We start from the raw sequence: 24,513 nt of genomic DNA on the forward strand, positions 1-24,513 counted from the left end.
AATTCGATAAGATTGGTTTTTCATTGTAGACCCATTAGGGGGCCTATACATCAATGATTTTTGCACCTGATTCATTCGATAATGACTTTTTATATATAATTGCCAGGTATAGGATGACATCCTCGTTCGTTATCGCGGCTGCAGGTGTGGCATATGGAAATGTGGTCTTCGTAAATGATGCCTCCCAAAGCGCATTTTGCATGTCAGAAATTTTAATTTCGAGATTTTGGAACAACATAATCAGAGGTAAAATGGTAAAAGTAACATTAAACGGCAAGTTATATAAATGTAAATTAGTATCTCACGCAGGGTGACAATTTGAGCAGATTTTCTGTTAGATATGCCTGATTTTTTTTTGGGGGGGGATGAAAATAGCTAAAAATCTATTGTAAAATAAATAATCTACACGATTTCTAGGAGAATTCTGTAAAATCGGTGATCCTAGCAGAAAAAAAATGTAGAAGTTGTTTGAACGAGTTATCATTATTTCAAACATAGCCTATATAGCCTTGAACAGCGGGGGCAGGCTAAGCGCTGAGGTTCCCTGACGTGTACTATACCCAGTATAGTACGATAAAGTATGGTAGCCAGGCTAGACACACGCGCCTATTTGTTCTGATTTTTTTAACCAGGCAATTTTATAATTGTGTTATATTTAAATTGATGTATGCGTGCTTTTTGGGTGTGGCACCTTGTGAAATAGATTTTCAAATTGAATTGATATTTTTCTAGTATAACATGAATTATGAGTTTCCAAATGACACATCGCACGAAAAATCGGCCCATGACAAGTAATCGATTAATTAATTTCAACTTTTGAATTATGAGCGGGACGCTCCTACTTCGTTCTGTATAAAGGCCTTTAAAATCAAGCAAGCTTTTTTTTTTTACAGGACATTATTTTCCTTTACATTTCGTTCGGAAAAGAAAGTCGAAATTTTGAAAAAGCACGTATATACCAACTTAAGTAGGACATTTTTATAACATGGGCGTGTGCGTATAAGTGATTACAATGTATTTCGTGTAATTTTAGGTGATTTAACAGATTTTGTATAAATTAGCAGAATTTCGAAATGCATCTAGCAGAATTTTGCGACTTTCATCTGGTCACCCTAAGCTTAAAGGGAACGAGACACTCAGCCTCATGTATAGTTAGGGGAGCACATTTGCGCATTAAATTAAATTAAATTGCTGAAATGACCAAACAAAGTGTACGAACGTGCACACGCTGCGTCTTTGTAAATACTAGTCCAGATTTCCTTTTTTTGACCAAAAATCGCGACTCAAAAGGAAACTTAAGATATGAAACGAAAGCAGCAAACAAAGCTATCATCCGGTTTCACTTCTCTGATAAAAAGCTTGGCGACTCAAATTGTGCCTTAAAATGCATATAGGATCATTTGCTTGTTACCGATGATAACACCACTCAAAATCAAAGCGGAATGTTCAAAACCTAACCTGTTGAAGTTTAAGGTCAGTGGATATTACACTTGTCGAGAAAACAGTGAAAAACCATCCATAACATTTTGATCACGAAACACGATTTTAAACACACTCCAAAAATCAGTAAAACAGACTAATCGTTGGAAATCATTTCTTGATTTTCTTCTCAATGACAGCTAGCCAGATGGCAGATGGAATGATCCACGGGTGGATTAGGACAAGTGTGATCTTTAGTCCAAGTAAGCTTTGTGGATACTAATTCGGCAGGTCACTTTTGGGATCAATGCAAAAGATCCTATATGCCTTCAAGTAAACCACACGAAACTGCATGAACTCAACCATGATATGCATTGGACACAAAATGGACACGGACAATTTTGGGTGATTGCCGGTGCTTTTATTAAACTAAGGGAACCCTTCTCGTGCGTATAAAAATGCTTGTTCATGCCAGCATAACGTACACATTTTGCTTTTGTTTCTAGGGTTTCTCACTTCTGGGATTAAAATCGAAGAAAAAAAGTTGCAGCGAGGTAGCGTGAAAGTTAGGCCGTCGTAAAATTTCTCTTAAAATAGATTGCAAGATGAAATTGTTTCTTTGATGATAGACTTCTTTTAAGCTGTACAAATAAGTGTGCAGACTTCTTTACTTGACATTTCCTCTAAATTTACAAAATAGGCCTAAGCGTTGCGACTCTAATAATCTACTACTGGATAAAAGAATACTTAGCCAAAGTCAAAAGCGCGACACAAATAATACTCAAACAAAAACATGCTCTTTTCCTTAAATTAAGCATAAAGGTTTAGTGCTTCAGTGCATAATCACTTCCCAAAGTAAAGGCTGTCGTGCTAAATGTGAACAAACAAATCTATGATTGCCAGTCTCAAACCATTTCCGGCGCTACAAAACAGCCACTCCCCCAACAAAAATAAATAAAGTGAGTGCAACTCCCGAATCCAAAATTAATATTATTAACTATTTCGAAATCCCTACTTTACCTATAGTAAACATTTGAAGATCCAGTGTCAGAATATAATGGATATGGGTAGAGGGGCTATATGATTACAGTTCAGTTGGTCAGTGAAATAATGTAACAGATACTTTCGGTTGTTTTAACCAGAAGTACTTTAATCGGCCCGTGTCTGAGTTTAACGGGATTTGCAAAGTGACATAATTGATAGAATCGGATGATGGTGGGACTTCATTAGACTTTTAGAAGTTCGTTTTGACCTTCAATATTTTCAATCATATTTCATCACGCGCGGGTTCTATAGTCAGTATTTACATTGGTTCCTTATTTCGACGGGTCCTTGAGTCTGCGCAGTTTGAAGAAGTAAAGGTCACTTTGAAGACAGCCTGGGTTGTGGAGGTCAAATGTCATCCGTGTCATCCGCGCTCGCCTCAGACTCTGTTGGGATCAAAAGAAAAATTATGGAGTTAGCACCAAGCACTGAGTATTTGTGTTTTGTTCGTTTCCAATACCGCCAATCAAAATCCAAAGAAGAACGTTAAAAACCTAGCCTAGCTGTTGAAGTTTCAGCTCCGTAAATACCCCTTATGAGAGAACAGTACAAAACCATGCACAGCCTTTTGATCACGAAATACGATTTCCTTATTTCCAAAACCGGTAAATTGATTGATCGTTGGAAATCACATACATTCCTCGATTTCTTCTACATGACAGCAAGCAAGATGGAATAAAATTCACAGGGTGTTCATCAATACGATCTTTCCCATTAAGTTTTTAGAGCACAATTCGGAAGGTTACTTTTTGAGAGATATGATCCTTACTGTAGGCTTCATCCAACCTGTGTCGAGGCAAGTGGCTAATAATCCACTAGCCTTTAGTCAAGTCCCACGCGCTTACCCGGACACGTGACGCACTCCGGATACTGACGCCTAAAAACACTAGCACGAGCGGCGAAGCCGCGAGGGCCTTAACCATCTCGCGGCGAACGATTATGATTTTCTTTACATTTTGTCTACCGATTTGGTAGACATGCGTAATGCATATTACCCGTTGTGAATTGACCAATGGAAATGCAGAATTACTATTGTAAATCAGCCGTCGTCTGGTGCTTTTGCTGGTAACCGCAAACCACTGTTAGATGATTGGTTTATATTGCTTGATTAATATTACGTGAATAAATGAATAAGTGATTAGTTCCACGAGAAAGTAAAGGCCCTCGCGGCTTCGCCGCTCGTGCTAGTCTTTTTACGAGCCAGCATCCGGGGTGCGTTACGTGTCCGGATGGTCCGGGTATAGGCGCGTTGGACTTGACTAAAGGCTAATAATCCACGTGCCCTAGTGCATTCTCTGAAAACCGCGGAATTCTGACTTGTTGATTACACTGCTAAAAATATTCTGCGCTAACCACACAAGTACGAAAGCCTCAGATAAAGGATGTGTAAGCTAGCGCGTAATAAGTCATATATTCCTTGCGGTTCAACCGTACAATTCCCTTACCGCAAGAATAGAAGATTGAATGTAATTAAAGTGGAGGTCCTTAGCTTATGACATAAGCATAGCTGTGAATTGGGCCCCGTTGTATCAATGGAAATCAATGGACGGACCTCCCAAGACAAAATACAAAGTTGCAAACTAAAAAGCAAAACTACGCCCGATGCTCCATGCGAACAAGACAGCAATTTCTTGTTAACATCTAGCCAGTTTACTCAAAATTGAACTCTTTAATTTCCCGTCAGGTTACACCTTCTCTCATAACGAAATACGGAGGACCTGATAAATTTGGACTCGTATTGTCGAACAGAATTGGAAGACCATGCATGATTTGTGAAAGCTTTTAAAGTGAGAAATATTTCTCTCCACATCTGACAGACCGCCTTCAGTGGCCCGTAAAACTAGTTTCTTATGCCGAAGCGGTTTTGAAAAAAAAAATCATCAATGGCACTTCTTCATAGTTTGATTCATTGCCAGCAGTGTATTACCATGTCTTGTGGTTATACTAGTGAAGTCTGTCGTACATTAACGGAATAGGCCCATGTTGTCTTTCGATTACTGAAATCCACGAATGACTACATTTCTAATTGAAAGCTGTAGAATGGTGGATCTTCGAATGTGGAACACGTTTCGACTTGGACCGTATAAAAAAAAACGAAGGACGGAATTATTGCTGGGCACAATTTCATGGCGCTGTTTATAACAGTTAGCAGACAAGTTGTGCTTACTAGAAAAAATGTGCTAACCTTAAGCATTATTTCACGGCGTGCATGTGCTAACCACGGTCGCACGTGCATGAAGATTTCTATTATACGTCACTAAGTTAAGTAAATTTTTCCTCTGAAGTAAGCGTGCTGTTGCTGTGCTTATGCTTACGGTCTGCATGAAATAGGCAAAGGCTCTGTTAGCAGAAAATCGTGTGCTTAGCAGCGCCATGAAATTGGACCTTGGTTTTGATGTTGAATTTGGAGGGCTGCATAAATTACGTTCCGCATAAAATAAACAACAACAACACCAACTCCGAATTTCACTGTGCAGGTCAAATCGTCATTCTACCTCTCCTAAAGAGTAGTGTCTGCATTATCGCATTATGCCCGGAATCGACGCGTAAGGTCACTGCGCATGCGTTTCGTACACTTTGCGCCTGGGGCACGCGTCGCACCGAATCTCTGTCGATAGCGATGCATTAAACTTTTCCTTTAAAACAAAATATAGCAGAATTAGGCCACAAACCCAGATATCGAACATGTATCTTTACTCCCAAGCAAGATAACATTTTTGGAAAGGTAATTTCATTCTGATATTTTCTTATCAATGTTTCAACCGGAATCCCGGTTTCCAGGACGAACTGCGGAAGTGCCCCATCAACGCTGATTATTCATTGCGCCAATTTTGGCACGGCCTATTAGTCCAATGCTGTCACCAAGAGTCCTCCCTTGATGCGAGTTAGTGTCGGCATCGCCTCAAAGTGCGCCTCGGTCCCGTGTTTACATAATGATTGCCCGGCAAACTAAACGGGTTCCACTCCAGAAACAGACACAGTACATTCAGAGGATGTGCTCCGATGCTAGATACATAGTCACAGAGGCCCGAGCGGAGGCGAGGACTCAAGAATGATTGCCCCAATTCCATGGCAAGAGCAGTGATAAATTTGTCACTTAGGGGCGTGCCACTTAAGATAAGTCTAATCAGAAATGGCTCGTATTCCGGGCAACATTTCGGCATGTTGGGCAGGAGGGGGGGGGATCACTTTTGGTATGCGCTTGTTGGTTGGTTAATTCTCACTGAAACAGTTCAGTTGCACTCGCTTTGATGCACCGATCTGTAAATTTAGTGCGAGGTTCCCGAAACACGTGAGAGAGTTAAGTTTTTTTTTTTATTACAGTGAGACATTTTGCTATTGAGGAAACTTAATTCAGTTGACCACACATTATCGCACAGCCTTCCTTGATTATTATTCAACGCGGGAAAATAGACTAAACTGAGCACGAAACGATTATACATTCACTAGTTGAGGCCCCTTTCATGGCGAAAGCATGGTGCTAGCTGTTGTTCGGGTAATCCGTCATGGGGCAGTTGCTTTGTACAATAACTGGCACAATGCTTCCACCATTGAGGGGGGCCCCTGCGAAAGTAGGGAGATATTAAACGTGTCCACGTATATACGTGTTCTTTAGTACCTCAACGACTATTTCGTGTTTAGTTTGTGCTCCCTAAGATTTTTTAACACTTAACACATAACGTAGCGGGAACCGAAACATTTAACAACCATTCATTTTTGACATTCAGCATAGACAGAGTGCGAACCCTAAAATTCAAGCTTCCCTTTACGGATCAAAATGGGACGGTTGAAAAATACAGCCCTGAAAATAATACATTGACGAAGGATGCACTTCTTTTGCAATTAATTTTCATCAATTGTCTGGGAAATGCCGACGCTTTCTCCCTTGTTATTTTCTTGGCAGGCATGGAGGACAAAATGATTGCACCAAATCAATAGGCATAGTGTGTACATCCTAGGCGCGCGAACAATATAATTCATCATGTCGCGCGGCTTCGAAACCAACGTTATATTCCTTTTCCTTCTGTAATGACAGATAATAGGTTGTAAATGGTGGAGCCGTGTGCACACACCCTATGCAGAGACCTTGTTTCGGTATACTCAATCACAATCAATGGCAAATAGACGACTTGCGCGCAAACAAAATGACGAACGCACCAAAATTATATGTATAATTTGTATAAGGAAAAAAAGTGAAACGCATGGCAAGACAAAAAGGTATATTGTCACTGTAATTGAGACAGATACGCGTAGGAATGAATGATACCCATTTCACGTTGGGTGAGCAGCCAGAAAATGTCACACTGTATGTGGTCGGTGTACAATAGGCCGACGATCTTCACGCTTGAAACTGTACTTTTGAGGAAGCCAGACCCCACCAAAATATATGTCACCTTCCCTTAATCTGAGGTAATATTAAAATGACACATTTTCATATAACAAATGAAAGGATAAATGTTCAGGCTTGTTAAAACTGACTTCACGTTTATGCATCCATCATGCCTTAAATGTGGTCTGGGTGAAATTGTGAAATTCCGCTTCTTTAAAGGGGCCAGACCAGTATTTGGCCTCAAATTGCCTACGCCGGCCAAATCACGATTTACATGCCCTCAAATTCTTCGGTATGAGAGCAATTTGTGGGCCGTGAACTTGAGGATTTGTACAAAAGAAGGGTTGAAGCCTTGCACAGGGCTGTGAGCATGTATTTCTCTGAAATTTGGCCCTAAAATCGCTCTATTTTGCAATGGAGCATAGGCGTCGTTTTTCAAAATGGCGATGGTCTTCATGACTACTTTTAGGGGTGATCATCTTCGGATGCAAATTTGTCAAGAAAGGCATTGGATTACCCCCCAAAAAAATTAACAGAAAGTAGAAGATGAAGAAATAAGCTTTAATTGTATGCGTGTCTTGAACATCTCTGAGAGTTGTGAGTATAGTTTTAATAATTTTGAGAAGTGCGCGTAATTCCCGCTAAGGTCTATGGCAATGTTTACTTGTCTGGACCCTTAAAGTTTTAAACAACTGACGTTTTTCAAAGCGCCCTCTTTTGTTTCAATGTCAAATGTCATTGGGTACCCTAAGACGCCTCTTTTGTTTCAGTGTCAAAGGTCATTGGTGCCATATGGCGACCTCTGCTTTTTCAATGTCAAATGTCATTGTTCACTATGACGCCCTCTGTTGTTTGGCGTATATGTGACCTTTGACCTACCTACTCCTAGGACTGTGCATCCAATTGGTCGAAGTACCTCGCCATTAGTCTCCTAACAATCTCGCTGTCCAGTCCGTCCTTTTGGTACAAATCGTTCTCGAAGTCATTTCTTTTTACTCTACGGGAAAAAAAATAGCAAGAAAATTATTATTAGGACTCCAACATTCTTGTTGATTTAAGGGCTCCTAGCTGGTTGGTCTTACCTGGAAATTAACTTTCATTAATTGCCGACCGACCCCCGGCAAGCTCGGTGGACGAATGGCAAGATGTCTGCACCAGTACAGGGTGGTGCAAAAAGCTTAAAAACCTATTTTTTACAGGAATTTTAACCTACTTACGTACCCCATTTTAACTTTTTTTTATAATGTAGTAATGTATAGCTCTTCAACCATACGTGGTGAAAAAAAAATCTTTGAAAAATCGCAAGAATAGTGTTATTATGCTAATTTGAATACGAGTCACCAAAATCACTGTTTTCCACGTGTCAGTCTAGTGTAGTTTTTTTGTCTTCAAATCAAGCTCCGGAGCTCAGTCAAGAGGATGGAATAAAGCCGTCCGTGGACAAACAGGTTTGGCACATGAGATTGAACCCTAACTCCCTAGGGAGTGTGCAAAATTGTATTAAAATTTGAGGATTCAGGACTGTTTTTTTTTAACTACCATATCTCAGAGACAAAATATGCATTTGCAATCATTTTTTCGTCACTTAAGTTTAGACCAAAAAAAAATAAGTTTCCGGTTTCTGGTATGCGCGCGCGTCGCCGTAGCCATGCGCGTCGGCAAAATGAAAAAGTTTTTTTTTTCAATGAAAGATGATGTCTCAAAACCGCCAAACTCACTGGTTTGACTGGAATACTGCTGCTGAACAATTTTAACGTGTTTTTAGATTGGGTTATGGTCGAGAATAAGCTTTATGTGGCCTCTCTGGACTCCCATATATTTGCACTAAGTTTAGTCGGGCACCATTTGCAGTCATCAGCACACATTTGAAGCAAAAAAATCAGGTGAAAAAAAAAGCCGCGTCGCCGCATCACTTTTTGGGCAAGCTCCATACCAGAAACCGGAGACTTTTTTTTTTAGCCTTAGAGATCAATTTTTTAATTCCATTGATTTGAATTTGTGAAATATGCCCAACAAGTATAATTGCTGTAAAAAGTGGGTTTCCTTCTTTTTGCACCATACACCCTGTAGTTTGTGATAAGACAATCTCACAATCACAGGGGACAAAACTGAGTATTCAGTGTTTATAACGTCTGTGGAGGGCAAAACCTAATACAAAATTTAAATCACCCGACGCAGAAATGCGATCTGACGAAGAGCAAATTTATTAAACTCGTGCCGCCGTTGTAAACCGCGTGTTTTTGCAGCAAACAACTGTGATATTGATTTACATCGCAGAGTGACATATAGCACCAACAACTGTTCAGACGATGAAGGTGTGTGTTATATAGACAGTGTCGAAAAAAAGTTGAATAGATCCAAGTATTTCTATATACAATCATACACGCGGCATAAAAATGAGCGCATCATCATCATGTGATACATGTCACATAACCGAACCCCCCCCCCCATTCGTACGATTTATAATCCACAACTTTCACATGGTAGAATTACCCCGCATGAGAGGAGTGATGACGTATTCATGACGTCAGGAAGGCAACAACTGTGATTGGCCGTGAACAGCTGCTGGTGCTATATATCTCGTCCAGTTAGACACCAACGACCCAAACAATATGACTCATTTGACTTCCCGCTTGAAGTAAATATTTAACGCGAGGGATGAATGATTTAACTTTGTTTCCTTCTTTCTTACCTAGCCCCATAAAATGTGGCTCAAAATAGAACTAAACTTCGTCCGTATTGGGAGCAACACACCGGTGATAGCAACATATGTGGACAAGTTGTTTAGAGAAGATGGAATCGAATCCGGGACTTTTTTCACTTGATTATAAATTGTACGAATGCCTGAACATGTACTGTGTTTAGATATGTTGTTTTTTGTAAATCACTCTAAATACAGCATGCTCATTGAGTCTTACCTCGTGTTATGTACGTGTGACTTGACCATTCAATATTGTTCTTTGTATATTACTTCCTTTCTCTTGATTCGGGCTCAATTAACGAGCTTCGTAATGGGCTCCTCTGCAGTGCCTTCAAAACATTCACTTTCTATAGTATATGTAGGTTGTTGTATTATTTGTAACTATTTTCTCTTATTGATTGATTTTGATGCCGTGGAAATAAATATACCTTGAACCTTGAATCTATGGAGGATGCTTACCTGGTTACATGTAACATCTAGGAAACATTTAGTTATGTACCTGTAGATGTTTAGTTATCCTGTAAGTTCAGGCGATGTTTGCAGAGAGTTCTTCCAAAAAAAGCTGCAGTATTTTTCTCAAGTTCGTGGGTTGTGACCTTTGAGCGTTTGATTTTCTCTGGTTATTAACCAGGTAAGATCTTCCATAGGAATATTGAGTAAATAAGCAGTCCCGATTTCGATTTCCTTAAAACAACTTTTCCCACAAATGTTGCTATCACCGGTGTGTGGCTCCTGATACGAGTTCAGTATTCGAGCCACATTTTTTTTTGTGGGGGTGGGGGGAGGGGCTCTCTCTTACCCTGATCTTTTTCCAACTGACTCCATCATATTATCCAAGAAACTCTTGAGTTCTTGCTGTCTCTGCATCTCCTGCGCGGCGTTGTAGTTGGCCTGGAAGAAATCGTTGTCTCCTATTCTCTTCTCCCTGGTAAATAAAATATGATACCATGATCTTATGCATGACTCACTGAGGGCATTCTTTTCTGATTTGAGGGCGTTCTTTTCTGAAGACCAGGCCACAATTATTTTTTGTATGCAACCAGGTATAGTCAATGACTATAATGCGCATGCGTCAGTTGGTAACAGAAGGGTTCTCGGACTTAATTCTTCCCTTCTAACAAAACAAAAATTAAAATCCTACAGTGACATAAATTAGGAATAAAAAAGTGAAATTTATTTCATCGATGGATATAGGACATGATTAACCACAATTTGAGATTCAAAATTCGCTCACGTGATATATTCCACGCACGCGTATTGAGGTAAATGACTTTATTAGGCTGGTCAGAGAAGAAAATATTGCGACCAGGCAACGTGCTTTGCTATCAATGTGAAACAGTTGCTACACGCAACAATTGAGGTATGTCGCATTGTAGCTCACGCCAATGTGTTCATGAGTTATTTTGTTTCCGATAATTGCCTCCCCTCTAATTTCTGAATGGAATAGCTGAAAATTACCTTGTCACAACTATAACTACTCAACATCACTCTGCACATAACCCTTGCATTAAAGGCAGTCATTAGCGAATTGTGTTAATATTTTTTAGAAATCGCCCGAAGTTGTAATTAAAAAAAAAAATTACCATACGTTTAATTTTCTATTGCCTCATTAAATGTTTTGGTACGATTTTGATTGATTTCATGCATTTTACTCATTTTGTAACTAGCATATCTAGTAAAAGTAAAAGAGAAAAAAATACGGTAAATAAATTAATATTTACTTCATGAATAACTCCTTCATTACAACGAAAATGCACAAATATCCTCTTTACCTTAATTTCACTTTAAGTAACAACATTAAATGGTTAAAAATAATTAATGTTTTGGTCCTGTCCACTTTGTAAACCCTTGAGTCTCATTTAACATTATGGTTTTCATTTTCACCAAAATTTAATTTTCTGATGCTGTATTTTTTTGTCATTTTAATTTAAAGATTAGTTTTGCGGAGGCGGACGCACATTTCCTGGATTTGCAAGATCCGGCCGAATATTAAGCAGAGTCAATAATGTCGTTCCGTTTTTTTGTTAAATTCGGCAAATACGGATGTCAGTAAAGCCAGTCACACAGGTTTTGCAGATTATGTTGTTTGTCGACTTGGCCATGTCAGCGTCCGACGTGACTTCGGTCCCAATTCAGCCGAGTTAATCAAATCGATTGTACATGACACTTTGTTTATTCGGTTATGATCGAAAATGTGTAACACGAGAACACTATCAATCAGTAGGCGAAGCACCAAGGGGAAACGGAAGGCCAAGCTCTGGCAAATTCATGCCCCCGCCAAAAATTATTTTGACATTTTATTTTCAAATTCCAGCTCTCGGCCAAATCCCAACTCTGTTGGGTATTGTCTGTAACATTTCTAACTTCCAGGTTATGTTTTTTCAACCAGAAAACATATTTCGTTTCTTCAACAAGCCTTCTTGTTATTCATGTTCAGGGGCCAATTTCGTTGCTCAGCTAGGTACAAAATATAGCTTTAATGCCAAACTTATATGCTTGACAAAACATTAGCTGAGAAATATTCACCAACACCTGGCATAATCAATGTAGGTCCTGCGTCAATTTGCTTTGACCGATTCTGCTCCGCTCCTTTGTATGATAAAGTTTCGACCGAAAATTGGAAGTCACTTCTTAAAAACTAGAAATGTTGTAGATGGTCTACCGGTTTCCACTCCACTGTTGTATGGAAAGGGGCCGAGATGTTTAATGTCACTTCTCACAAATTTGAGACTAGGAACCAAAAATGACTGAAACGCTTGTGTTCCGTATTAAACCTGAAACGTGAATGACGATCATAATTTCAGACATTTGGTCACCGTTTTCAGACATTTTATATCAACCTGTAAAAACAAACTTACGTTTCCGACATTCTGCTAACCTCAAAATACCTGAAATGTAAGCCTATCAAAAAACTGGCTATGTTAGAATTCAGACATTTCAAGCGACTGGCATGCCAGTTTCTTGATTTAATAAGCATTACTTTTCATATATTTTAAGGTGATGCAAAATAATAATCGCCATTGTTCGCGTTTCAGACATTTCGAAGTAACGCCCAAGTTCACGCCAGTGTTACTTCGTGAAAACCGCTACACATCGGGCACTGAGGGGCGAACGATTTTCGTTTTCACTAAGTTACAACACTGTCACGGAAATACTATTTGATAAAACGTTGAATCCGTATTCTTGTGGGATTACAGACAATGAAAGCCTTTAACCATAAAAGGGCCAGGCTATTTTGACCATCTCTCAGCCGGGGGGGGGGGGGATCCCCTCCCCCCCTTAAGATCTCGGCCATCGAGTGACGAAAAATTATGAAGCTCGGTACATGCAACAACTATTCATGAACATACCCATGAAATTTCATCTTGCCATTCGTCCACCGAGCTTGCCGGGGGTCGGTCGGCAGTTAATGAAAGTTAATTTCCTGGTAAGACCATAGAGTGCACCGTAGTGTACATGAGTGTAATACTTCGTGATTTCAAGCGAAAACCACTCGGTTCTGTAAAATACTCGCGCGTATAGCGCGCACTCAATTCCACTCGGGTCTTACTTCGTACGCGTGGTGTCCAGGGGCGGATCCAGGAATTTTCGCAGGGGGTGGGGGGGGGGGGTGGTTCATCAGCCAAAAAAATCTGAAAATGTACACAGGTTTTTTTTTCTCCGGGCACTTAATTGGCCTCCGTAAATTCCAAAAATGGGGGGGGGGGGGCCGCTGGTACCATATTTCAATAGGGGGCGCTGTTCAAATTCGACGATTATTAACACTATAGATTACAGAATGGTGTACCGTATTTTGAACAGGCGGACATTAAATAATTTTATGTTTTAGGAATTTGTATGATAATTTTTTTTTTCCGGACAGAGCTGGGGGGGGGGGGGGCTGACCGTTTTAAGGTTCTGTTCAAGGATTTTTTTTGATCCATGGACAGAACTTTAAAACGGTGGTTGTGTTTAAAATTCCGTAACTTGAAAAGTACATAAGTGATTTGAATGATTTTTGTACTAAAAGAAAGCTTATGAATTGGGCTTTAATGTCCTAGATTTTGAAAGTGCTACATGCAGAACTTCACTAAAACAATAGTCCCGACATTTGGGTTTCGTTCTTTTTATTTACTCACCCTGTATAAGAAACCTCCGTATATTGTGTTCACTGTGCTGTAACAAGTGCAATGCATTTCTCATACAGAAAATCAATCTGACGAGAAAGCATCGACAGGAATTCTTCCTGCCCGGAGTGATCCCTCTGTACCACGGAGCTCATTACTGGCGGTATTACGCGGAGGGGGAAGCGGGACTTTGCCCGTGGTTACCGAGGGATCAACAGGGTCAGGCAGAGCAAGCCCGCAAATCCTCCCAACTTGGCCCTTGCCGCAATCTCCCACCCACAGACATAAAATATTTTTTTTATAATGCAAGGAAGACCTAGTTCCGATCGCATCGAGTAGCAATCAGTATCTGATTTCATTAAGGTTCAAATTCTTCGCTCACTTTCCACCCAATAATCCGTGCGAGATGCACTTTTCCGGAATTACACGGTGGGTCAATCTTTGATCTGAATTCATTGTGTTGCATTACCTCCTGCCAATTATAGAAAAAGCCACAGAAAAAAACTGATGTTTTTGGCCAGCTTATAGGAACAAAATTGGTCGGCAGAAATGGTTCAGAAATTTTGGTCATAGTGAGCTTGTAACTATACGCGAGAATGGAGCTTGCAAAAGTAATAGGCTAAAAACTCGGATTCTGTAACTTCAACGTTTTAACATAAATCTCAGTTTGTGGCCCAATTCCAACCAGATGAGCTACAATTTTCCAGAGAGTCCGAAATGGCATGAAGATACGGTCTTCAAAACGGGAGAAAAAGAGGTTCAAAGATTTTGCCCGCGAACATCATCAACATTGTCTGTGTCTGTGTAACTGTAACTTGAGCTTCAAGGGTTCATTCAAAATAAAGTATAACGTAAGTGGCCAAATCGGCCGTAGCAACCTAAAGACTGAATCTACGTTCCTTGTTATAACTAAAGTCGAAATGTCAAACAGCTTTTCACGGCAGGTAGAATGCTAGTATTTTATGTTCGGAATTTTGAACAAATTTTTCGTTTAGAAATCGTGGCGATAGCGAAAGTTGCGTAAGAATGAATCTACGTTCCTTTTTATAAAATAACTAAAGTCAACTAGCCAAACAACTTTCACGGTAGAATGCTAGTATTTTAGGTTCGAAATTTTGAACAATTTGTTTTGTTTAAAAAGCATGGAGATACTGAAATTTGCGAAGAGGTTAATGTGTCACTGGGATAACTTTAATCGTCGGAAATAGGGCAGTGTTCGAAACGGGTATAAAATCTACGGCTGTGGCTAATCACCAAACCGGCCCAATGGAGAACAATCTAAGCCGTAGCCACAGAATACTCAATACAGGCTTACTCACCTGTGTTCGTCTGTACAGTGTGTATGAGCGGCCAGTAGAAGAACGACGCCACACACGGCTAGCAATGTAAGCTGCGACATTATGGTTCTGTTAAAAAAAAGTAAAAAATAAAACAATGCATAAAATTATATGAGTGTTATTCATATCTCTCAATACATAAACTTCCGTTTGTAAGTATCATTGACTTTTTCGCCAACAGCGAAACAGCATTGTTTTTGTTCAGATTGTTCTTCTTCTTCTTCTCCCTTGTTTTTCTAAATATATCTCATAGACTAAAAACATGTTTCATTCTCGGGATCAATTAAGACAATAAACAGACTTCAATCTTGATGAAACTTGGCATACACTAAAATCCCATAGTAAAGTCGTGCGTGGAATTGTGACGTCATGATGACGTCATCATGTGTCATGTGACGTCCTCTGAAAGGTGCCTTTTTAATAGCCAATATCTAGTTTGAAATTTGTAATTGTCCTTTTAAAAGTGTTTCTAACTTAGGTTTCTCCAAATGGCGTTATCGTCGTCGCTTCGACTAATTTATCACAGTTTACTTTTAATTCGATTAACGTGACACTAATATAGGCTAAGATATTTGTTAAATCTGTTTCTGTACCAATAAACATAGCAAATTATGATATGATGCACAGGAAACTTTGGCTATTATGGACAATCAGATGTTAAATTTCCAATTTCATATCTTGTTCGGTTTAATTTCACAGTAATGCAATTATTGATGGATCCTGAGAAGATTTCCTTGCGACTTCGTTCGGAATTTGGAATTGGAGGTACGCCGAGATTTCCTTGCGTCTTCGTTCGGAATTTGAAATTGGAGGTACGCCGCTTATTCATGAAATTCGTCGTCAATTATTAAAGCGTTCATTCCAAGACGGTAGGCATTCTTTAGTCAATTTGGTATTTTATTGGTAAATCATTGCTCAATTTCCGATTAATATTTGTACCAAATGCTGGTTCCCGCAACCTTTTAGGCAAGGCGCTTACATGTCTCGCCTTTAATGTTAATTCGTTTCTTTCAATCGCCGCTTTCCGCGCGATATGGATAATTACCACACGAGAGACAAAAAGCTTAGCCCCGCGCGCAGCACGCGGCGCGTCAACCAATAAACACCTAGCAATCAGTCAACAGGCCCCTGAACATGTATTTTAGCTCGTCTGTAGAATTTCTCCCAATGGAATGAGGGCTGGTGATACAACTTGTGTCCGTGACTTAATCCGCACTGATGATGGAGGGGCCAATATATTGATAGCATCTGGTGAATTGACAACCTCGTATCCATTATGGTACTATTGGAAAGGAGGTGGAAGATAAAGTAGGCCTTGGGGAAAAGGTTGGGTGTCTTGCGCATTGCAGTCTCAATGATTTTGATGACAACTTCCTTCAAAATGTACATCATTATTTTGAAGCAAGTTGTCATCAAAAATCATTGAGACTTCAATGCACGAGTGTGCCCAAAAAAGTGCAACATTCAGAAAACAAATGATTAAAACTATGTCTATTTTTGCTTCTTCATCAAAATTATGCATTAAAATAAAGCACGACTATTGCTAAATCCACTCCTTTTTACCCCATTCCATTTGGGTCCCCAGATCCAGAAATACAATCAATTAAGTTGGAAGGGTGTACATTTTTCCTTGGGTAATTCTCACCTGTGAAGTCACCAACTTCAGTGTCTATTCAATGCCTTTTCAATGCTTAACCCAGATTCAGCATGTCCAGGTGAGAGTGGGCCAAGTAACATTTACACCCTTTCACTTAATTGATTGTATATCTGGATCTAGGGACCCAAATGGAATGGGGTAAAAAGAAGTGGATTGAACAATAGTCGGGCTTCAATGTACATGCACTATATAATTCAATTGAAGAAAAAATATTAAATAGTTTTAATTATTTGTTTTCTCAATGTTTCAACTGTTTTGGCACACTCCTGCAGCATGTAAGCGTGCTTACATTAAAAATTGTTTTAACTTCATGGCTAGGCCATTGTTTCATTGCCCGAACTGTCGCCACATTTATCGATCGGTTTGATAACATCATTAGGCCTACTCGATATCAGCCACTTAAATTCAACCTCCAAACATCGTGAAACTGTGTTTTGCTGTAAACAATACATTGATGTTACGTATATACGGGTAAACTACAAACAAGCTTGAAAAGATCTAGGAACAGGGTGACCGTTTCAGCCGATTTTCGGCTAACTTTGACAGAATTTTTGTTCAAAAACAAGTTTGACAGAAAATTTTACAGAACGGATATTTTTGGCAGATTTATGGCAGAATTCTGCATAAACGTTTTTCTTTGACAGAAAAACAGCAAATTTGAACAAAAAAGTGTGCATGTATTTAAAAAAAGCTTCAATCCTTTCAAACAAACCCTTGCATAACGGGACAGGTTGGCTGGTCTAGCTGCTGAGGTTCACTGGGAAACGGCCCTCGACGCCGGCAGGATCCGCATTTTGCCCGAAATTTACCAATAATTTCACAACATCTTTATGTGATTAGATTGTTTATTATGTAATATTATTTAAGGCAATACTACCAATCTGCACGTGATTTTAAGTGTTTATAGTGTATTTCGAATAATTCTGGGGAATTTGGCAGATTTTTGATAAATCTGACAGATTTTTGATGTGCATTTAGCAGAATTTGGCTCGGACCTTACGGTCACCCTGTTCATGCACGAGATATGTGATTGTGCCCGTTAATTTATGGAAGGAGTAGTGTTTTGAGTACAAAATCAGGTTTTAACCCCAGTGACCACATGATGGCATTTGAAGGTCAGTGCCACGAAAGAGGGTCAGGGCCTGTGGTACGAGTTGATATACATGTATAGCAATGCAAGGCTGCAATAAAACGTTTGTTACTCACGAACGGAGAGACACGACGATTTGTTGAGCTGCTGTCCGCAGCTGAAACATAAATGTGACCTCGTCTATATTTCACTGTTACAGTCAACAGAACCAGCAGCAACACTGGTTTATTCCATTTTGCAGAGCGTACTTTGCAACCTCGCCGAAAGAGAGCGTTAAAAGTGCCCTCTGGTGTATAGATCGACCTGACCCAGAGGTAAACATTTTTTTCATTGAGACGACAAAGTTCTAACTTGCAAACATGATGTAATACAGTGGCGTACCCAGGATTTATTTAGTGGGAGGGGGACCACAGGGGGATCAAAATATCATGGGGGGGGGGGCACATATCACAAACGTCCTATTGCAGTTTTTCCCAGTTGGGCCCCATAATGCCTCGCTATATCCATTGAGTAAGCCTTTGGCTAACTGAACAAGTACAAATTACAAAAGCCCTTTTTGGGTGGGGAAGGAAAAGGGGCATTATCAGTATGGAGGGAACCTGGGGGCACGGAAAATTAAGGGGGGGGGGGTACGTCCCCCGTTGCTACGCCACTGATCATTTATGATCCCGCTGGCTACGCCTATGATGTTCCATTTGTAACGTAGTTGTTCCCGGGGCGTTAATTTGTGGGCAAGTCCACACAACGTCGCTGCTACCTGGTTTATGTGGACCTCTTTTGTTCGGAAGTCGACACAGTGAATGTAACGCTTGTACGGTAAAATCAGGATGGTGTGCGCCGGGCTTAAGAATAGGTTTCTATTCCCAGTTGGTGCACCAGTGTGTTTCCAAATACCGGAAACCGAATTCCCATGCAACCTCATTATTTCCTGTCTAGATCGGACACACTTCGGACATAAGGTAAAAATTCTGTCATTGGAACGACAAAGTTACAACTTACAAGCATGATGTAATATGATCCCGGCATCGACATATTTTGGATGAGTTTGAGATCGGCCAGCACATGACCTTCCTCAGAGTAAATGATTTAAGTAAATTTGTTTTTAGTGCGCACACGAAGTTATCGCATGCGAGTCCTCTGTGCATTACTTCTAGGGTTAGGGTTAGTGTTAGGGCTAGTCACAGCCAATCAGAGAACGGGCATGGCACAAAGCGGCCAATAACATTTCAGTTAATATGCGGAGGCTGCTTTTCGACCGGCCTAGTCCCCTCTGAGACTTTAACAACCATGGTTACAAACAAATAACTTTATTACATGGATGCATGCTGCTTCGAAAGTAAAGTCTGTCACGAGCCAATATGGCTCATCAGGTCGGCGCTTATCTCCAGTTTCCTTGACATAAAACGACTGAGATGACCCAGCCCATCACGCGTTATACTCCCCAGTTAATTCCAGTACCCATTGATATACTCTTCGGTGGAGAGAGGCAAGTGGACGTGAAGTGGCTTACCCGTGGACACAGCATAATTTTGGCCATCAGCTGGATTCGAAAACACTGACCCTTTGATCATGAGTCGGCGTCGCCAGTATATTTTTCTAGAGGGGGGGGGGGGGGGGGGGGGCAAAGCATATTATTTTCCAAAATCCTTGTAGGCCTACTTTCTCTAGCATATTCTCCACGTATCAATTTGTCGAGGTTAGGCGGTGGGGGGGGGGGGGGGCATTTTCCCCCTACACCCCCATTGACACCCCTGCGGACGCCCATGTTTTGAAATGTGCATTATATACATTGCAATATGACTTCGCCCCTAGACTTCTCAATTTTTTTCTCCTTTTTGTTTGGGGGGGGGGGGGGTGGTGGTGTTCGCTTTTCCGGGGGGGGGGATGACGCCAATGGTCACGAACCCTAACAATTGGGCCAAACTCCTCCGAGATTGAACCAAAATGTCCGGTTTGAGCCTCGGCCGGACATTTCTTCGCCTTGATTAATCGACACCTGTGTCCCATGCACCCGGTCCATTTTTTGATTAATTATAGCGGGACCCCCCTTCTCCCCTCACGAGCCCTCAGCTGCCGGTTCGTTGATGAAGGCCGTTTAGAAAGACGGCACACCTCGTCTGCCGGGTGCTGAGGATATTTTCATTAAGCAGCTGCGGTATTGTGGCGGGATCACTTCGCGAAGGAAGAAAACAAAACCCTGATTTATCACGATCAGGAGGAGGTGGGTTGCTGAGCTCTGCCACACACGCGCGACATGGGCGAAAGCTCGGCTTTCATTGATGTAACATCGCATGTTATCTGCCCGCGCGTAGGCCTACGTGTGCCGCCTCCGGACTCAAAACTAGGTGTTGAGATGGAGTAGGGCCCGAGTGGTCTGCATCTGAGGCCGTTGTTATGGAAAATTGTGACCCTTACTCTTTTTACCTCATAATGACGCACAGCTTTACTCACAGGTGTCTTCAGGTTCTGTAGTTCTTTGCACTGACATACGCAGTACTGCCACCGTAAGCCCAGGTTCATGGGGTCAATAGTTCATACTTTACGAGTGTCATGAAATGTGACTGTATTAAAGGCCAATCTCTTTGTCGGATAGGAACTACAAGCCTCTGATGTTCTCGAGGTCTCATCTGTTTCAGACATGCGCAGTAATGTCCACATGTCGTACAGACCAACTTGTACTGCACATTTTACTTTAACATATGTGATTCCATCAGGTACATTATAGTCAGCTTGTTATATTGAGTAACAATAATTGAATAGCAAATAAAGACATTACACAAGTGCACTTTGTATACTTGACAAACAAAACCACACCAACAAAACAATAACTTACAAAAGTCACACAATATATTGCAGTCTGTGGATTATAATAATTATATACAGCAATGCATTAAAAGCCCTCTCCTAAAGTTTGTTACGTGTTTGTGCATCAAGTTAACATTGTTTCGATGCAATGAAGCTCACGTGTACAACCATGTTTATTCATGATAGGCCTTTATATATTGTCCATTGTTAATATTTAAAAAAAAATATGTAGCACCAAAAATAATAATGACTGGAAAGCCAATTTGCTTATTATACAGGGTAAGTAAAAAAAGAAAGAAACCCACATGTCGGGACCATTGTTTTAGTGAAGTTCGACACCCGCTCGACGACAACCGTTCTTTAAAATGCTTTAACGTAATTGGTTGACTAAATAACAATGCTCTTGATATCATTGTTCCGTTTCATGAATAAACATACTGGCCCGATCGAAACTACTGAATTATTCATGACTTTGCCACGGAAAAGAAATTCGCAACCCGACACACTTCGTGTAATTACATTTCACCAGACATTTTCAAACAATAAACAGTACGACGGCAGGGGCAATATACTACGTGCACTCATTTTTTTTGTTTTACCAATGACAATTATGCGCAGACATTCATGTTTTCCCTATAATGTATCACCAATATGCCTTGGACTTTTTACCCTCTTGATAAGGTGTTACAATTCGATTTCTCGGGGAGCCGTCGTGTTATTTGGCGCGTTGGCCATGGCCCGCGCCTCCGTCAAAACATTACACAATTGCAAGCGGAGACGCTAGGACGGAAACGATCGAATGTGAATAAGAGAACCACTTAATTCCAACTGAAACATGCTCTTTTTAACGAGCCTGTCCGGAAACAAAACATTCCCAAGCAACAAGTAGGCCTACTACTAGCCATGTTCACGTCGAGACAGTCAGCTGCTATTTTTATTGTCACTGAATGACCCCGTGTTATGTTTTCATCGGCGTTTGTTAGTTTGTTTGTTGGTTGGTTGATTTGTCTGTCAAGGAGTGGTCCTTGGTACAAGTACAAATCAATTTGATTTGGAAGCGATCCGGATCTGGGTCTGGATCCAGGATTGTTTTTAAAAGATTCTGCACCAGTTATGCGAGTATCATTTTCTTTGGGTGCATGTACTGATAATATGGCTGGGAATTGTGTAGCCTTGGCGGAGGTTATGGGTGCTTTCTAGTTTGGGATTTTCCACGCCAACTTAGTAACTGCAAAACCCTTTTTTCGGAGTTCTCTTAGCTATTCAAGGGCCCTCTTTATTGAAGTAGCGCGTTATTGTCTCGCACTGAAGTCGCACTCGTGTCCGAGAGAAAATATTTTCTTTGGCAGAAGCAACTGGATATTGCCATTGACTTTCATGAGAGAAACCTTTAACAAAAACCTCAACGCATAACAGAACATCGGCATGATGTCCTGGCTTGAACGGACGGGGCTGTGGTTACTGCAAGCTTAAACATCGAAACTCCAAATATTTGTCAAGGATTGCTTTTTAACAAGACAGCGTCACAAATTCAGTAGAATATTTCTGATGAGTAGTTTATGGAAGAACACCCTCCAAATCATCTTGGTTATGACGTACATTACACTGCAAATTCAGGCTGCACTCGTCATTCCCCCACGGATACCTCAACAGGCTTCAGAATAATGTCTGAATTTACCCAAAAAGTGCGCCATTTTACGTCATAATTATTCAGAATGTCTCGGCTGATTTTCTTTCCCTTTATTTTTGACCGTCTTAGGTTTGAGACACTTATTTGCACGTACAGCACGGTGTGGCGTACAGTTTCCTGTTGAACTTTGGAAGATTACTCTGATCAAGTCGAAATGGGCCAATTTATCAGGTGCTAAAAGGCAGCCCATTTCCTGACAAGATTTCGAGAAGACATCGCCACGCTTACGTAGTGGTTCGGGTGTTGCCATGGCGGGGCGGGTTACGACAACCCGAATCATGCCGTCGATTTGGCTCTGAGAGCCCCATCTTCGATCGGTTCGGACTCGGTATCGATGTGGACGGAACGGGCAAAATGTTACCAGGTAGAAGTTTATGTCGGGGAGAAGGTCAAGGGGTAAGTGGAGAGTGCCTTAAAAGGGTTAAGAGATGGCCTAGCTGGGTAATGATGGGATCGGGTTTCATCTTGGAGAGGAGTAGTGGATTGGAAAACAGGGGGGAAAAGTTCAAAATAAGACAGGGGCACGCTTTGAGGTTGATAGGGCACGGAGCAAACATTTTAAAGGAAGGGGTCGGCAGAAAAGATACGATCAAGAAAGAAAAAGGAAAATAGAGTTGAAAACATGATCAGAAGAGTCCAGCGCTGTCAGTTTAATCCAATATTGATCCTACATGTTGTTGACGAATAACATGTGTCAGTTTAATCCAATATGATGTTGATCCTACATGTTGTTGACGAATAACATGTGTCGAGTTTCACCCTACACGTTATGTATTTCCTTCGATTATCCTACGTGGTGGGAAGTCATGTTAGCCAGGCAAAAAACAACAACAAACAACATGGGAAAGTAAGGTGGCACTTATGCGACCCCGTGCGCCAGTCAATTGGAGTCGACTTTAGAAATTGTGACGTCATTTCGATCATCAGAAATGCGGACTGAGCTGTTAATTGGTCAATTTGGCTGCCATGTTATTGTATAAATGCAACAACCTATTATTGAGTACCGGATACAAGGCGCCCGCTGAATGGTCAGAATAATGAGGTCAAGACGCAGGACTGTTTTGCATATAATTAATGGCCAAATCTGTTTGCATACACTGTGCAAAGGTCTATTCCATGGACTACAGGCTGAGCAGCTCAGCAGTGCAAAATACTTTAACGAGTAACGCAAAGGATTGTGGGTGCACGGCTTTAAGCGATGACGTCACCCCATCATGACGACCTATCGCGGCGCGCCTTTTTGAAAGACGTTACGTGCAAAATGTCTCAGGAGGGCGCTGGAACTAGCAAGTTTTGGCATTGAAACGCCTCATTATAAGGAATTGTGAGAACTTTGAGAATAAGGATTTTGACGACGCTTGTACAAATGAACTTTCTCCCAATAACTACACAAAAAAAAAAAAGCCCCGCCAACTTATTTGATGTAAACAAATTGGACCATGATCATGAACTGCATGCAAATGCCCATATTTTAGCATGTAAACAGATCATGTCACTTTGGTTTCATTTCACCATGGAGGAAGGAACACATGATTTCACCGTGTAAGATATTTGATAAGAACATCGCCAGATTCGTGACGCAGATGTCTATTTGTTTCCGCCGTGTCCGATCATGTGTCACTAGTGCCCTTACCCCACAATGAGCGGCACAACACCGCGCTGAGCTCACGTCCGCGCGCAATCATTTTGCATCATCCCTGCCAGGCCATAGTTAGATATAATTACCACGCCAAACACTCGATAGGTAGCCATTAGGGGCACTTAACGCGTGTTTGAACGCGACAGTGACTGTTGACTCGATCAACACGGCCAGAACCCATCGCCTACAGTCCGTGGCCCGCATCCACAAAGCGCTGCGGTGGGGCTAGCCTCGTCCGATATTGGATGACAAACCTCCTCGTGTTGCATTGGATCAACAGCAGAAGGCCACGGCTGGTGCCGGCGGCAAACAGGGATCCACGGGATGGTAATGGATGACACAAACTCGAGAGAGGGTGACAGGGACTTTGATCGTATCGACCGCGATCGGTTCGGAGTTGGGGGAAAAGGAAAGGGGACGAGGTTAGGACAGAGAAAACCCTGGCTCATACGGCTTTGGGTTGTTTGTTTGAAGAAGAGTGCGTTGTAGGGAGGTTGTTGTTGGTCTGATGTTGTTGCCATTGCTGTTGTTGTTTATTTGCTGCTGATTAGCAGTTAGAAAAGAAAAAAAAAGTTATAAAAGAAAACGAGGAACGAAATTCTTTAAGATGATTTCTCAAGGGTGAAGCTGTGATGGTGAGGTGGTCGACGGTCATTGTGTAGTTGTTTCGCTGCTGTTGAAGTTGTTGTCGCTGC

At 41.1% G+C, this 24,513-nt stretch overlaps 1 protein-coding gene across 1 annotated transcript in view; it reads right to left on the minus strand.

Annotated features, from left to right (window-relative positions):
- Positions 1 to 1,825: 1,825 nt before the first annotated feature.
- Positions 1,826 to 24,513, minus strand: part of LOC119726453 — a 33,296-nt gene continuing 10,608 nt past the window's right edge. Inside the window, exons 2-5 of the mRNA XM_038198136.1 lie at positions 14,920 to 15,006; positions 10,294 to 10,419; positions 7,673 to 7,790; positions 1,826 to 2,849 (exon numbers count right to left, since the gene is read on the minus strand). Of these exons, the coding sequence (XP_038054064.1) occupies positions 7,679 to 7,790; positions 10,294 to 10,419; positions 14,920 to 14,999 (318 nt within the window). The 5' untranslated portion in view covers positions 15,000 to 15,006 and the 3' untranslated portion in view covers positions 1,826 to 2,849; positions 7,673 to 7,678. The remainder of the gene's footprint in view (positions 2,850 to 7,672; positions 7,791 to 10,293; positions 10,420 to 14,919; positions 15,007 to 24,513) is intronic.

The sequence above is a fragment of the Patiria miniata genome, unplaced genomic scaffold, assembly GCF_015706575.1.
Source record: "Patiria miniata isolate m_02_andy unplaced genomic scaffold, ASM1570657v1 HiC_scaffold_1, whole genome shotgun sequence".
Taxonomy (NCBI): Eukaryota; Metazoa; Echinodermata; class Asteroidea; order Valvatida; family Asterinidae; genus Patiria; species Patiria miniata.